The sequence below is a fragment of the Mytilus trossulus genome, chromosome 12 (assembly GCF_036588685.1).
Source record: "Mytilus trossulus isolate FHL-02 chromosome 12, PNRI_Mtr1.1.1.hap1, whole genome shotgun sequence".
NCBI lineage: Eukaryota > Metazoa > Mollusca > Bivalvia > Mytilida > Mytilidae > Mytilus > Mytilus trossulus.
In genome coordinates this window covers 33,334,958-33,351,849 of record NC_086384.1, presented here as the reverse complement: position 1 = coordinate 33,351,849, position 16,892 = coordinate 33,334,958, and the positions used below count along the sequence as shown (strand labels likewise).

The 16,892-nt window shown below is 31.5% G+C and overlaps 1 protein-coding gene across 1 annotated transcript; it reads right to left on the bottom strand.

Moving 5' to 3' along the window:
• Window positions 1–3,149: 3,149 nt before the first annotated feature.
• Window positions 3,150–14,375, bottom strand: LOC134693854 (signal recognition particle receptor subunit beta-like). The gene is made up of 7 exons (XM_063554795.1): window positions 14,202–14,375; window positions 8,291–8,382; window positions 7,783–7,857; window positions 6,497–6,579; window positions 5,776–5,835; window positions 4,510–4,641; window positions 3,150–3,789 (listed from the first exon to the last, which is right to left on the bottom strand). Exons 1-7 carry the CDS (start codon window positions 14,323–14,325, stop codon window positions 3,576–3,578), a joined length of 780 nt encoding a protein of 259 aa, XP_063410865.1. The 5' UTR covers window positions 14,326–14,375; the 3' UTR covers window positions 3,150–3,575.
• Between the last annotated feature and the right edge of the window lie 2,517 nt (window positions 14,376–16,892).

Below are 16,892 nucleotides of genomic sequence, written 5' to 3'. Positions count from 1 at the left end.
CTATATTTGGGATGTGCGTACCTTGCAAGGTCCTCATGCCCTTCAGACAGTTTTCACTGAACCTTGACCTCATTTTATGGATCAGTGAACAAGGTAAAGTTTTGGTGGTCAAGTCCATATCTTAAGATACTACATGTATAAGCAATAGGTCTAGTATATTTGGTGTTTGGAAAGACTTTAAGGTGAACATGTCCAACTGGCAGGTGTCATCTGAACTTTACCTCATATTCATGGTTCAGTGGTCATAGTTAAGTTTTTGTCTTTTGGTCTGTTTTTCTTAAACTGTATGCAATAGGTCTACTATATTTGGTGAATGGAATGATTGTAAGGTATACATGTCTAGCTGGCAGGTGTCATCCGACCTTGACCTCATTCATGCTTCAGTGGTCAAAGTTAAGTTTTTGAGTTTGGTCTTTTTTCTAATACTATATGCAATAGGTCAACTATATTTGGTGTATGGAAATATTTTATGATCTATATGTCATTTGTGCAGGTTTTATTCTACCTTGACCTCATTTTCATTGTTCATTGCTTTTGAATCATTTTTTGTTTTGTTTTGGTCTGTTTTTCTTCAATTATAAACAATAGATTAACTATATTTGTTGTATGGAAGAATGGTAAGCTGTTCATGCCTGCCTGGCATGGTTCATTTGACCTTAAACTCATTTTCATGGTTTATTGGCCAAAATTTAGTTTTCTTGGTTAATGTTAAGTTTGTGTGACAGTTGTAATAAAGCTTTATATTTAGGACTTTCAACATAATATCTATGATTAGTAAAGAAGGCCACATTTTAGCATGTGCAATCTTGTGTCCATTTCTCAAATACTTATATGAGCATGATTAACAATAGGACAACTGTATTTGGTTTATAGAATTATTGTAAGGTACACACATCTCTCTAGCAGGGTTCATCTGACCTTGACCTACATTTACATTGATCTTTGATAATGTTAATTTATGAAATTCTTGTAGTAAACCTTCATTAAATGACTTCCAACATAAATTCAAATGTGAATTAGTATAGCATGTACACTCTAGTGGAAAAAATTTAAGTTCAGCTTTAGCTCATCTGAAAATGAAAGTTCAAACATGACCAAAACCAAGTCTCGATCTGTTTTGCTGCATGTATTTGATTGAGGTTGCATATATATTGAAGTACAACTGATCATTCCCTTTCATTGAATTTGCCTTGTACAGCAACTGTTGTAAAATTTCAAGCTATTATCAAACAGGAACAGGCTGCAAGGCAAATGTAAAAATTGCTAACACACAACAACTCATCATTATCAAGCTGCAGACCAAATGAAAAAAATAATTCCCTTCAAAACAAGACAAGAAAACTTTGACAAAAAATTTCTTACAAAAATTACAAAACTATTGGCAAACATGAAGTGGCTGCATGGCAGATATAAAATTGCTAACAAATTACCACTCACCATTATCAAGTTGCAGCTAAAAAAAAAATCATTTTGTTCAATACAAGCTACCTAACATTTAACCATAAAGCATCAGTCAACAGGCATGCAAATGAATCCAGAAGTTTATGCTGATTGTTTTCTTTCTCTAAAACCTGATGCACAACTTCATTCCTTTGGGCTTCAAGTGTATGGGTGAACAGTGAAGGAGTGTGTGCACAGTATTGAATATCTCTTTGCTAAATTTTGCTGAAATATGACTAGGTTCCCATATCTGGAAATACAGGAGAAAATTTATCAAACAATTCCATGAGAACAGGTTCACTTCTTCAATCGTTGAAATTTGAAAACTTGAAGTTGGATTACAAGTTGCTACATGTATCCACTTTTCTATGCCTGACCATTCAAACTTGTTCCAGTTTTGCTCTTTGTGCAATCAGGTAAAAAACAAAATTACTTATTTACTCAGAAAATTTTTAATTGCAGACAAAAACTCCATGAAAGTGACAAGTATTTGGACAAATGATATGCTGTCATTCAGCTTTAAACCAAATGCCTTAAAATAATTGTTTAAGCATACAATTATCACTTTTTTTAACCGGATTTTTGTGACAAAAATGTCGATAATTAAATTGGGGATGCTCGGCGGGCGGCAATCAAATGTTGTCCTTCATTAACTCAAGAACCGTTCAACCAAAGCTTTTAAAATTTTAATATGTTGTTACTGACAACTAAATGAAGGTCAAGTTCAATAATTGCCATTTTGACTTTTACCGTTCAGGAGTTATGGTTCTTGAAAGATTGAAAAATGGCGTTTCCAGTCGTGTTCGTGCATTTACGCATGAACAGTTCTACCAAAGCTTCCCAAATTTTGATATGTTGTTACTGGTGACAAAATGGAGGTCAAATTCAATAATGACGATTTTGACTTTTACCGTTCAGGAGTTATGGTTCTTGAAAGATTGAAAAAATGGCGTTTCCAGTCGTGTCCGTGCATTTACGCATGAACTGTTCTACCAAAGCTTCCCAAATTTTAATATGTTGTTACTGGTGACAAAATGGAGGTCAAGTTCAATAATGACGATTTTGACTTTTACCGTTCAGGAGTTATGGTTCTTGAAAGATTGAAAAATGGTGTTTCCAGTCGTGTCCGTGCATTTCTCATGAACCATTCAACCAAAGCTTCTCAAATTTTAATATGTTGTTACTGATGACAAAATAGAGGTCAAGTTCAATAATGACGATTTTGACTTTTACCGTTCAGGAGTTATGGTTCTTGAAAGATCGTAAAATGGTGTTTCCATTCACGTTGTTGCATTTACTCACAAACCATTCAATCTGAGCTTTTCAAATTTTAATATGTTGATACTGATGACAAAATAGAGGTCAAATTTGATATTGACAATTTTAACTTTCACCAATCATCAGTAATGGTTCTTGTGATATTGCCAGGACACAAATAAATGCTAATAAATCCGGTTTGCTGTCGTTGTGACAGCCTCTTGTTTCAAATTGTTGCTGTTGTTTAAAAGTTACCCATATACATGTAACTCAAGAATGTTCAAGCGATCTTTCTAGGCTTATTGTGTTACAAAAATAGGTACTAGAATATTATTGTACTAAGTAATCTTGGTCAATTTGCTTATCATCAGGGATTTGCAATAATAAATGCACACCTTGATCTATGCAAATTAGGGTCCTTAATTGGTGTATAGGTCTAATAAATTAAAACATTCCAATTTCAGAATTTATTTCTCCTTCCAGCACCAAACAAAATATACACAATTGACAATTTGAGTATCTTCCCATACAAATTCTGACTGTCTCTTAAAAAAAAAAAAAACTTTGTACAAATTGAATGACTTGAAAACTTCTACAAAATTCAATCAATTACTCTTAATGCCTTTGGTTGTCATAAAATATGTGATAATGATTGATCTCTATATTTTAAGAATACTCTAAACATGCTAATTATATGAGCATTGATTAACAAGTGGTACTTAAGTACATTTTAACAAACACTATCCATTTAAACTACAAACACAACATGTATATCCTTAACAGTTCTTCTATAAAACAAACTTGGTTTTAAACACACATTTTGATTTGTCAGGCATACACAACTTGCATTCATGAATTTTTGAATAACCAATCAAATCTTAAGCTATTTTTATCAACCAATCTTCAAGGTCCTTCATTTCTGGTTTACTTTCAGCATTTTTACCCTTCAAGCTACATTCTACAAAGTCAACTTTCATTGGTTTCAGATCATCAAAACTGAAATCCTTGTTACGTTTACCAAGAAAAGTATTGTTGTTTCCAGAACTTTCGATCTGCTGCAATGAGGCTGACCTTGTTACTCTCAATGTGTTCCTGAAATATCATAAATATTTGAATTATATGTTTGATTGGCAAATTTATGATTTCTTCCATAAAGTTGTAATACTGTAAGTGGTTTTGGGAAGGGCGAGGTTGCTCTGACATCTGACAACCTAAGTAGTTGTGATTTTGTAATTTTCCCTCTACAATAGCACTTGTACACATGGGAGCTAAATTGTGCAAACAAAAAATGGGGATTAGTTGGAAAATAATTGTTACATGTTCATGGAGTAATACAAATTAGGAATCCAATATAATTTGGTACCTGAGATGAGTACTTAATCTGTAACTTAGACTTATCAGTGGTTCTTGATTTTAATCAGTTGGATGACCAAATCTTATATTAAAGAGAAAAGTTCAAAAACTTGTGGCAAATATGGCTAAGTTATCTATGCCTTGGGGTAGCAATATCTTTTCAAATAATCAAAACATATTTTTAATAATAAATTTACAAAAATTCCTTGATTTTTCATGTCAACACAAATATGCCGACTACTTAATGGCTAACCAATTTAGGACAAATCATCTACCACCAGCAGCATTGACCTAGTGGTATTAACCAAATAAAAGACACGCATATGAAACACAATAAACAATATTTGTAAATCTGATTATTTAAATTTCCATTTAATTGATATCGATAGAAATTTTTGAGTAAGATTTTGTGTTCAAAAACAAATGATGACTTATTTATATAGCTACACCGGTACTTACATTTCCTTTTCTAATTGTGACCTTATGACCTCAGCTCCTTTAGACGTTAAAAGGTCCTGTTTATTACATGCTATCAATACAGGTGGGATATTGTATGATATAACACTGTCACTAAGTGCTGTGTATAGAAAACTAAAAATAAAATATCATAACGTTTTACTAAATGTCTGAGGTAACAATTCATGAAACCAGTTGACCACTAACAGAAACTATAAAAAATCTCTAGCAAAGCTTTTTCGCTCAACTTTATATTTCACCAAAAAAGAATATTCAATAGAACATTTCCTTTTCTAATTGTGACCTTATGACTTCAGCTCCTTTAGACGTTAAAAGGTCCTGTTTATTAAATGCTATCAATACAGGTGGGATATTGTATGATATAACACTGTCACTAAGTGCTGTGTATAGAAAACTAAAAATAAAATATCATAACGTTTTACTAAATGTCTGAGGTAACAATTCATGAAACCAGTTGACCACTAACAAACTATAAAAAATCTCTAGCAAAGCTTTTTCGCTCAACTTTATATTTCACCAAAAAAGAATATTCAATAGAGCATAAAATAAAATCCAGTCACAAGCATTTAAAAAGTTAATTTTAAACAAATATTATAAGATTGGTATAATTGATTGACAAGACTCCTGAAAGTTCGACCAAATACACAGTTATAAAACAATTGCATAGTACATGTACATGTATTAATAATAATATAATGATTTTTTTCAAAAGACCTTTACAGAAATAAGTTGTCTTGACAATGTCACCACTATCTCAATAATAAAGACTGACAAATAAATATCCATGGCCAATATAAAAATCAGGGATAGTTATTGTTAGGTGATCTCAAGTTTTCAACCAGTACCACCTCCTTTTATATTACAATGAACTAATTCTGCTATAAATTTGATATAGGATACAGCAAAACTTGAACAAATAGGATTTTTATTTTATTATTTTAATATTTAAGACAAGAAGAAAACATAATTTTCTTTCAGCTTTTATAAAGATTTAAACATAAAATAAAGCCAGTACATGTATTTAAATAATATTCGAAATTTTTACAAGTTTTTTTTATCTATCCGTATGGATACTGTAACAAACAATATAACGGCTAAGAAAGCAATATCTTTTGCATGCTTCTGTTACTATACTACCTCTAACTTTTCATTTTTCTATATGTCGAGAGTGCCTTTTTAAATGTATACTCTATTTTTCATCTTACTGACTGATTTCATGAGTACATCTATTTTTTAATATAAACTTACTCTGCAACATCTTTAATTTCTTTTTGTAAGGTTGAGCTGTCAACCATAAATATAATACCCCTGTAAAAAATATAAACAAAGTTTTAAATATGCTGACCATTTGCTTAACTTGAAAATTTTCTACAAGGGTTTTTAACCTTAGTAAATTATTTTACTACATAAACAAACAGTTCAAAGATACACACTAAATTGTTTAATCCTGTCACATTTTGTATGTTTCTGTCTCAAGTCTGGAGCCTTTAAATCAGAGGTTGTTGTTTGGTGCTGTATATCATATCTGGTTTTCATTTACTGTTTTTTACATAAATCAGCCATTAGTTATCTTGATTGAATTGTTTTATATTTGTCATTTCAGTGCTTTTTATAGATAATTATGAAGTATAGGTTTTCCTCATTGTTAAAGGTCATATGGTTATTTAAAGACGTTAAGTTCTATGTCATTTGGTCCCTGATGGAGAGTTAAATCTCAATGGAAAGCATACCACATCTTCTTATTTTCGTATCTATATTTTTTTGAGGATGTTTCAAATTTGAAAAAAAAATAATTTCATCAATCAAAACACTGGTAAAAGATGTGGTAAGATTGCCAATGAGACAGCTCTTCACAAGAGACCAAATGACACAGAAATTAACAACTGTAGGTCAGCTGTTTGGCCTTCAAAAATGGGCAAGTCCCATACTGGATCGTCAGCTATAAAAGTATACTTTTAAAAGCCTTTACCTTGCTAAGCTTTTATACTGGTGCAGCATTGTCTGTCTTAATCTCTCATGGCCTGGTACATCAATTATCCTTAAACTCTTATTCTGTTAAAAGGAAAAAGGAAAATGTCTGGTAAAATTTGATATTTTCTAACAATAACTTTTATTCTGGCAGTAAGAGAAAAAAATAACTCAATGCAGTAATTGATAGAACTAAAGTATTGTTGTGAAAATCCATGGATGGTACCTGCGGGATTCGAACCCTCAATCTCGGGATCTAAAGGCAGCGCTCTAACCAATTGAGCCAAAGAAGATCTTCCCTAACTCAACTACGTAGTTAAACTACCTTCATATCTCCGGGTATACAACATTCTTCCCCCTGTTCTTTTTTCGGGCTGCGTACCATCCATCCAAGCAACTCACAGGTCCACTACTGTACAACCCCGAGACTTCTACTCAGAAAACCCTCTGGCCAGTTCTTTAGATGTCACCTAGAATTGTCATGGTATCCTATGACCGACTGGTCAAACCTCATGACCAATTCTAACATCTCACTGCCAGGCAATATTCTATATACAAATTTTGTACCAGTAGCAGATGCTTGCAGCGCCATTGTACCAGTAGCAGATGCTTGCAGCGCCATTGTTGTGAAAATCAATGGATGGTACCAGCAGGATTCAAACCCTCAATCGCAGGATCTAAAGGCAGCACTCTAACCAATTGAGCCAAAGAAGATATTCCCTAACTCAACTAGTTAGACTACCTTTATATCTCCGGGTTTACAACAATATTATAAATTCAACTTTTCTTTCCTCAAACTAATATATAAGTAAAGATGCAAAGTAAAGATGCATTATAGTAATACTTTTCATCTTAATAAAAGTATGCTGTATGTCATTGAAATCTTACAATTTACAATTGAATTCAATTTTCTATGACTTGACCTAAACAAACACTAAAGGAATGTATTACATGTATAGGCTTGTAATACAGTCATGCAACTCAAAGACACATCTCTGCAGTAATTTAACTCCTTTTAATTACTGTATATATATATATTCAAAAATTATTGCTTACATTTATTATTGTGAATCTGTCATTTGGGAAGTTTAAAATGCGTTTTTAATCTGTGCGATATTGAGGAAAATCCTGTTTATTTCATGTTAAAGATTTCAAAATGCGAGTTTAAATTATTGTGATTATAATCCTGTCTCATTTTTTCGCAATAATAAAAACCTTGTCTTCTTTCTGAATTTACAGTGCTCATTGTATCATAAAATAAGTAGAACTATTTTGTATTTACAGTACCTTTCCTTGAACTTGGTAGCTTCCAGAATTACTGGCTATTGAGGAAAAGGTGTCTGTGTAATTCTGATGAACAAGCTACAAAACAAAAAACAGTCACAGTAAAACATATACATGATTGTACAGTTTTGCACAAATATAAAAGTATTATTACAATGTACCACTTTGATACCTCTCAAATTAATTTCACAATTTATTTTAAAGTAGAATACTTTTCACAATTAGAAATTAGTTCTTGTTGCCTTCTAATATATGTGTAATAGTTAAGATAAGGATGTTTAAAAAAAAATGTTGATCTTATAAAACACAAAGAGGAATTTTTGTATTTTAACTCAATAGATGTAATGAATATATAGTGAATGAAAAAAGATTTTAATCACACCAACTTACATGACTTATATATATGTATATGTAACTTAAAAATCTAACATAGAGTTTCTGGTGCAAAGGTTGGGTTGGGATCCAAAAAGGTCTGTAATTGGAGTGTGTTGTGTATATGTTTTGTACCTACCCTGGTATACAACAGAGTTTTCCCTGATTCACATATTCCCAACACCAGCACACCACTTCTCTTATTGGATTTGCCTCTACAGACAAGGAGTACTGAAAATATTAAAACACAAAAAGTTAATTATTTTACATGAAGGTTTAACAATATTTCCGGATTTTGTACCAATTCTTGAATTTATACCCACCTTACCTGGATTTCAAGGTGCTTAAAATAACCACATAAAATTAAAAAAAATCAATTCTATATTATATTAAATTACTCAATGAAAATGTTTGGCCCTGCTAAGGGAGACAACTAAAAAAATTATCTCTGATTATCCCCTTATAGGGTCAATTATATGAACTGGCAAGCAAGACTATAAATCGATTATGAAAGTTGCAAGTACTTCCTTCCTCCTTGACATATGCAGTACACTCCCACAACAGATTTCCTCATTTACAATTTAATTGACAATTTTATAACAAATTAACATTTTTCATAACAATTTACATTGTTGAGTATCCTGACTTTTTGTCACAAGAATTTTTTTTTCAAATCTTACAGACATAGATAAAATAAGTGATTTGTGGTAGTGATAAAAATATCAACTCATTAACCATATTTCTTTATAAAAAAAAATATACCAGAAAATGATGTTCATTTAAATGAGACTCTAATAAATTTTATAAATTATTTAACCTAAGTTAAAGGGGTTGAATTTTTATGTATATATATATATCCAGCAAATTGAGCAATGTCTCAAAACGTATGACTGCAGGTGCACATGTGAGTCTGTAGTAAAGAGTTTTAAACAAGGCCATATTTGTGAGTAGTTTATGTTATAAACCATTTATAATTTCTTTTTCAATCTGAATGAGAAGTAATTTTTGATTTGGCAGCCCTAATATATAACCAGTAAACAATTTTAAATTAAATTGGGTTTACAATAATGGTAAGGAGGGGCATAAGGGGGCCCATTTACATGTTAACAACACCTTGATTTTTGCAAAAAAAGTTTACAAAAATGCTGATCAAAGTTAACAGTTTAAATTTATCTCAGATAACAGTTAACAACACCTTGAAAAAGGCCAATAACAGGTAAACATAAAAAGGTATAAAGGTATTGCCCCTATAGGTATTAGTCTATATTGAAACCATTCTGAAGCGTATGAAAAGTAACCATGACATCGCATTGTTTAGATGCTAAAGACAATGCAACAGTTTGTGGACTTTTTCATTTATACCATTTTTAAGCCAAAATATTTATTAAATGACATTTATTTTAATTCAAATTCAAATTCAAAGCTTTATTGCCATATAAACTTTACAGTTTGTGACACATAACAACAACAAAATCAAATAAAAACAATACTGTAAACCAACTAAATTTTGCAAGCAATTTATTTTCGTGAGTAGAAAAATAACGTGAAATTAAATCGTCGCAAAAAGGTTTAACTTTGATTTTTCCCTATCAAACCATTAAGCAAATAAGATTATCACGAAATTAAATCGCTGCGAAGTTGACTAACTGAGTATAAACGCGAAATAAAGTATTCGTGAAAATAAGTTGTTTTACAGCAACTAAGTAACTCAATGTATATACACAAACTCAGGTAAATATTAAAGGGTCCCCTGTCCTCAGTTCCATTGACTTTTTTTATAAAGGATCCTAGACTCCTAGTTTATTCACTTGTGTTGGTGCTGATGGGTTAAGTATATATATAACTTTGTCATTTTCAGTGAGATTAGCAAATGAATTACTTTCTCTGTTAATGCAATCAAAAAATGTTAAATATAAAAAATACACATGTATTTGAATTATGAGAACAATTTATCAAGAAATGTTTCTCATCATCTAGTACTTTGCATTTTTTGCAGTCTCTCTTCATGAGGAATTTTAAAATGCCTTCCTTTTTCAATTAATAATGGATGGTCACTGATTCTAAGTATCAATTTTCTAAATTCAAAGTTTGAGTTAGAGAGGTAAGGTTTGATCAATAGATTTGGCTCTAGTCCTTTATAAAAAATTATTTACTTTTATCATCAATAGATTTCAACTTATCCATCAACAGGTTGTTGTAGTATGAGGTGTAGTTGTTTAATATGAGGCATTAGAATGGAGATAACTGTATTGTATTTTAAGCTTGTCCTTCGTAAAACTTGATTTTACTGTCGCAAATATCTGTTTACCTATCTCTGCTCCAGGTCGCTAGGTAAACTCAATTTGCGGCAGTAAAATCTATGTGGTGCGAAGGCCAAGCTTAAAATACAATACAGTTATCTCCTAATTTCACCTTTCAACAGAAATAAAATATTCAGCTGAATGCATTTTGTAGCATTTGGCATCAATAGACTTAAATAATGAAGGTACTTTTTGTATGAGTTAATGAAAATGGGTGGTAAAATGGCTTTACATGTCATCCTTAGTACTGTTATAACAACTACAAAATGTAATTGATTTGAAGAGGGTACTTCACATAGTTTTATTTAGTTATTTTAGGACTGAATTTTTACTTAGGGGGTCAAAGTACATGTAAGGACAATCTCCTTAACTAGACAGGAGATATCAGATTGTTGATAAACTGAAGTTGAATCCTGTGTTCCAAGAAGTCAAATTATTCAGTTTCATTAAAAAAAATTACAAGGTTATAAAATAGATATGTATACAAATGTTGAATAATAATAATAATAATAAAGAAATCAACAATGCTTCAAACTGGATTTATTTGTCAGCAAGAAGGAAAACAGTCCTAAACAAAAATCTGATTATGTTAGTCAGCAAATAAAGAGTAGAGGGGCAAAAGAGGTGATGAAAAAAGAAATTGACCTGGGGGCAACCTTGCTCCTGACCCCAATTATTGAATAGCAAAAAAAATTAACTTATAAAGATAAATAAATGATGAGTATGAAGTCCTCAATAACAGTAGGAAAATTGATATACCAATGACATTAATATGAGGATGAAATATTTTGATATTATTCTTTTTATGTATACATGTACATGTATATGTAAAATAAACTAAATTAGGCCATTAGTTTTCTCATTTGATTTGTTTTACATTGTCATTCCGGGTCTTTCATACATGTAGCTGACTCAGGGTTCTCACTAAGGCGAGTCCATGAATCCTGGACTCATCAAAATCTGTCTGGACTCACCATTTTCAAAACTGGTGAGTCCACAGATGCATCCAGATTGAAATATTTTGTATAAACTGAACATAGTTTAACAAAAATATCATCATTCAATGGCAAAAATTTAAGAGTGATCTGAATTTAATGTCATTTCATTGCTCTGTTAGGAAATGGAGATTAAAATATTACATTATATTGCAATAAAACATTTTCTTCTTGCTGTTGTACTCATCATGTCCAAAAATGACAAGTCCCTGGACTGGCCTTCAAAAATCCTTAGCGAGAACCCTGTGACTATACGGTATGGGCTTTGCTCATTGTTGAAGGCTGTACAGTGATCTATATTTAACAGGCTATTATTTGAACTTGGAATTATTTTTAATTATGGAATTTGCATAATTTCTTGTGTTTGAAATTTTTAATAGATTCCATGTTTATTTTGTATTATAATGTTTTGAGCTGTTCATAATACTTTCCATACAATGTATTTTGTATAGATAGTGTTGTGCATGGCACAATACATTCTTAGACTATTGAAAATGTACTATTTTCTGTGTAATAGAAAGTGTTGTGCACAGCACAGAACATTAAAGTATAAAATAAACATGGAATTTATTAAAAAAACAAACAAACAAGAAATTATGTAAATTCCATAGTTGATAATAATTCCAAGTTCAAGTACTGTTAGTTGTTAATTTCTGTGTCATTTTGGTCTCTTGTGGAGAGTGGTCTCATTGGCAATCATACATGTACCACATCTTTTTTTACTATATAAAGTTCATTCAAAATACAATTTTAATTTAAGCATACAAAATCAGTTCTCTATGGCATGCAAGGTTCTCACTATGGAATTTAGGGATTTCAAAAATGGTTGGAATTGCAACCTACATGTAGGATAAGGTCACTCTTATTTTCCAAAAAAATTATACTTTATTGGCAGTCCATGCCTTATCAATATATATAGTTCATTTTGTTAGATATTTTCTAAGATATTTTCATTCTATCCGTTTGTTCATACTCTTACATTGTTGAAAACAGATACACACATTATCGTCAACATATTCTTTATATTTAATAAAAACTAAGCAATCCCTTTCTTTCTCACAAATGTTTAATTTCTTCATCTATTTATATATTAAAAAAACATAAATTTAATTCTGCCGGTATACATGTATTTAAAAAAATAAATAAATGCATAATTTTTTTATATTTAATGAAAGAAATGTTCTATCTTCTCTAAATAGTCTTCTTGTGGCTTCTTGTTTCTAATTAGTGAGATCCGTATAGGTAAACATGTGTTTGTTTGTTTACTTATTTCTTAAACGGGATTCTAGTGTTTTGAAGGCTATCAAACATTAATTCATAAGAAATATTTTAACTGTTCAGTTTGAAGAATTATTATTTCTGTTGATTCAAACATTAATTTATTGTCCTTTCATACAAAAAGTTATAGAAATATAATTAAAGACATTGTAAACAACCCAACACATGATTTTCTATTAGAGATACATGTACTTTTTCTTATTTTTTTAACGTAACAACAAGATTCAATTTTGTTTAATAAATAAGACGGAGAATGTACATTGTATACCAATGAAAATAATTTTCAGACAGTGTAAAGGAATTGAATATTCAAACATAAATATCCTAGAAAAATACCTAACCTAACTAACCTACATATAATATATGTATGTAGGACAGAAAATCACGGACAAAAAGTCACAATTCATTTTTTCTGATTATTTTCTTTGAATAAAAAAGGCTTATTTCTACAAAAATATTTTTTGTATAAACTTGAACTGTGGTATATAAACCAACTTTGTAAACAAAATTTATCATTTTATTTTATTAAAGATGATCAAATAATTGTTAAAAAACTAAATGTCAAAGTGGCTTGGCACTTAAATGGCTTCATGGTGCCTAGAAATCTTTCATTGAGTGATTACAATTACATAAATCTTCGTTTTTCAAATATAATGACACATTTCCTAAACTTAAATATGAATATATGTATTGGAAGACTTTTTGTCCTGTAACTTTTTGTCCTACCAAATTTGTGACTTATTGTCCTGTGACTTTTTGTCCGTTTACCCAATATATATTAACAAGCAATGCATTGAACAATGATCTGGAGTTGTTGTTTGTTTTAATATGAGTTACATATTTGTTTTTCCTTAATTTTTTTAACATAAATAAGTTAGTTTTCTTGTTTGAAATTGTATTACATTGTCTTATCCGGACCTTTTATAGCTGAATATGCGGTATGGGCTTTGCTCATTGTTGAAGGCCATAGGGTGACCTGTAGTTGGTAATGTCTGTGTCATTTTGGTATTTTGTGAATAGTTGTCTCATTGGCAATCATACCATGCATACCACATCTTCTTTTTTTATAGAAGATAAACAATAAACTTTTTGTGAATGAAGTGAGACCTGAACCTGGGTCGCAATTCTGTACATTTTGAAATAGGAAAAATCAGTACATTGTAGCTCAACAGTCCTAAAAAAATAACATAAGGACCTCAGAGCTACAATGTACATGTACAGTTTCACAGCTAAACGGGTAAAGTCTATACTGTAGACATAGAAATAAGATTCAAACTTTTATTCGTGTAGTTTAAATTTTGCAAAATTCAGTTTTAAAATAGTTGTCTATAGCCTCAATATATATTTTTATGACTTCACCTGCCTTATGTATATTAGAATAGATAAACTTTAAAATGATCTATATAAAACATATGGACAAAATTTTCTTCATGCGATTGCTTCATTTACTAGGGGAAAGTAAAATATCATATGTTACCTATCGTTAGCAAAACAACTAAGCTTGCTACTAAGATGCCTATGGTTGTGGGATCCTGTTTCTGGACATTGTCAGTCAATAAATTTGCGTATTGTAATATTTGTTCCTGAATGCCGGCTCCCATGTTGTCAGTCAACGTCAACTTCCGGTGTCAATAATATAAAGACCAAAGACGGAAATCGAAGCGTATTCCGACTTTCCGTCGAAAAAAGACGCAAAAAGGCGGAAACAACCGAACATGCCCGATTTATGTTAATCTTTTTTTACGAATGTTCTCAAGCAGACAAAAAACTTGTAGCGACGCTATACAAATCCTTGATCAGAACCACTTATTATCATTTGCTCTGAGTCTCTGTTATAGCTTACGTTTTTTAACACCATAATCAGACTTCAAACTCTCGACCGGTATCATATTGATTGACTCATTGGGTCTCACATTTGCATCGGAAATAAACACTTCAAGTATCTCAAACTAGCTGTTTCATTTTTCAATGTTCTTCTCGTATATTAAATGATGGAATGATACTAAACCCCTAACGGGAGGGATTGTGTTTGTTTTGCATATGATGAAGACCTTATTTTTGAATCTGTTAATTGAGGTCTATCTGGAGCTGGCATGTCAGTGACTGCTAGTATTCCTTTGTAAATATATGTATCATTGTCACTTTGCTTATTTTTTTTGCTACCCTTTCTGACATCCGACTCGGACTTCTTCAGTTAAAACGATGTTTACTGTGCGTATTGTTGTGTGTGTTTCTTTATTCTAGATTGGCTAGAGGTATAGGGGAGGGTTGAAAAGGTTCAAACAAACATGTTTAACCCAGTTGCATTTTTGCGCCTGTTATAAGTCAGGGGCCTCTGGTGCACGCCTTAGTTAGTCTTGTGTGGTTAGGTTTTAATTTAAGTTTATTCATATGTTTTGAAATTTAGTATGACTTCCATTTTCACTGACTGATAGTACTCATTGTTTAATCCAGTTGCATTTTTGTGTCTGTTGTAAGTCAGGGGCCTTTGTCGCACGCCTTAGTGAGTTTTGTGTGGTTTTGTTTTAAATTAAGTCTATTTATATGTTTTTGAATTTAGTATGACTTCCATTTTCACTGAACTAGTACTCATTGTTTACTATTAACCCAGTTGCATTTTTGCGCCTGTTCTTAGTAAGAGGCCTCTGGCGCACGCCTTCGTTAGTCTTGTATGGTCAAGTTTGTTTTAACCCAAGTTTATTTATATATTTTTGGAATTTATCATGACTTTCATTTTCACTGAACCAGTACTTCATTTTTTTTAGAATCCACCTGAGGTCTAACCCCGGGTGCACGAGTTTCTCGCTGCATTCACGAAGACCCATATTGTTGGCCTTCGGTTGTTATTTGCTCTGGGCATATTCCCCAATTGTAAACATTCTTAATTTGTTGTTTGTCTATTTTATTATAAAGACTTGCATTGACAGGGGCCTTTTGATAGCATTACCATTCGACTCGTCCCATTTTTTTTTTTGTCTTTCTTATAGCAAAACTGTCTCATACTTGTTTTGAATCGTTGGTATATATATATATAAACGAGTCTAAATTGAAAACTACGTTCAAACCTATGATTGCGTTGGATAAAAACCGCAATTTTTATACGTGTGCATGTAAAACAAATTTCGTTGTAGAAGGGTCTAAAACAGCACAAACAACATTTTCCAAAAGACCAAAAAAGTGAAAAAGTATATTTAAACAAAACGCATTAGACTAACAGGTCGAACAACTGATGTTCTTTAACCCTGCTGACTGCGGTCATTAATTGTCAATTTTGTTATCCAATCGTGTGAATGATGATTCAAATAAATTATATATATATATATAGTCAAATGCGTTGTTTAAATATACTTTTTCACTCTTTTGGTCTTTTGGAAAATGTTGTTTGTGCTGTTTTTAGACCCTTCTACAACGAAATTTGTTTGACATGCACACGTATAAAAATTGCGGTTTTTATCCAACGCAATCATAGGTTTGAACGTAGTTTTCAATTTAGACTCGTATAAAAAACAAATCGTCTAAACATCAATATATATATATATGTTTCCGTGGCTTGTTGTTCTGGAGGTAGACATGCTGCTGATATCAATCTATACCAATTTCCATTTTTATGCTCAATTTATTGGCATTTTTTTTTATTCTGTCTGTGCGTCCGTTCGTCCGTCCCTCTGTCCCGTTTCAGATAAAAGTTTTAGGTTTTTGACGAGGTTAACGTTCAATCAATTTGAATCTTAGTATAGATGTTCCCTCAGAGACTTAAGAGATAACTGTATTGTATTTGAAGCTTTAAGGACGTCCATCGGTAGTTTCACTGTCGCAAATTTAGTTTACCTGGCGACGCGGAGCGGAGACAGGTAAACGGATATTTGCGACAGTAAAACTACCGATGGACGTCCGCAAAGCTTCAAATACAATACAGTTATCTCTATTCTAATGCAAAAGGTCAACGTAGCGTAGTAAAGAGGACGTAACCGCTGTTTTCTCTGCTTTGTATTGACCAAGCTGAGCTTTTGAGCAACGAGTGTAGAATGATGTCGTTATAAATTATTTCTATTTACTGTAAAAAGGGAAACAAGCGATATTAAATATAACTTTAGTTAATTTTGTCTCTCTTCAGGGTCAGTAATGAATGATTGCATATACACACTAAATAGAGTACTGTCGAATTAGA

Bases quoted from the DNA above. Each gene is read 5' to 3' on its own strand.
- LOC134693854 (XM_063554795.1), bottom strand. From the start codon at position 14,325: ATGGGAGCCGGCATTCAGGAACAAATATTACAATACGCAAATTTATTG. The intron at 6,580-7,782 runs GTACTGTAAATA...TCCTTTTAACAG, and splicing joins GCTACCAAGTTCAAGGAAAG to AATAAGAGTTTAAGGATAAT. The intron at 4,642-5,775 runs GTAAGTTTATAT...TTTTATTTTTAG, and splicing joins GAAATTAAAGATGTTGCAGA to TTTTCTATACACAGCACTTA.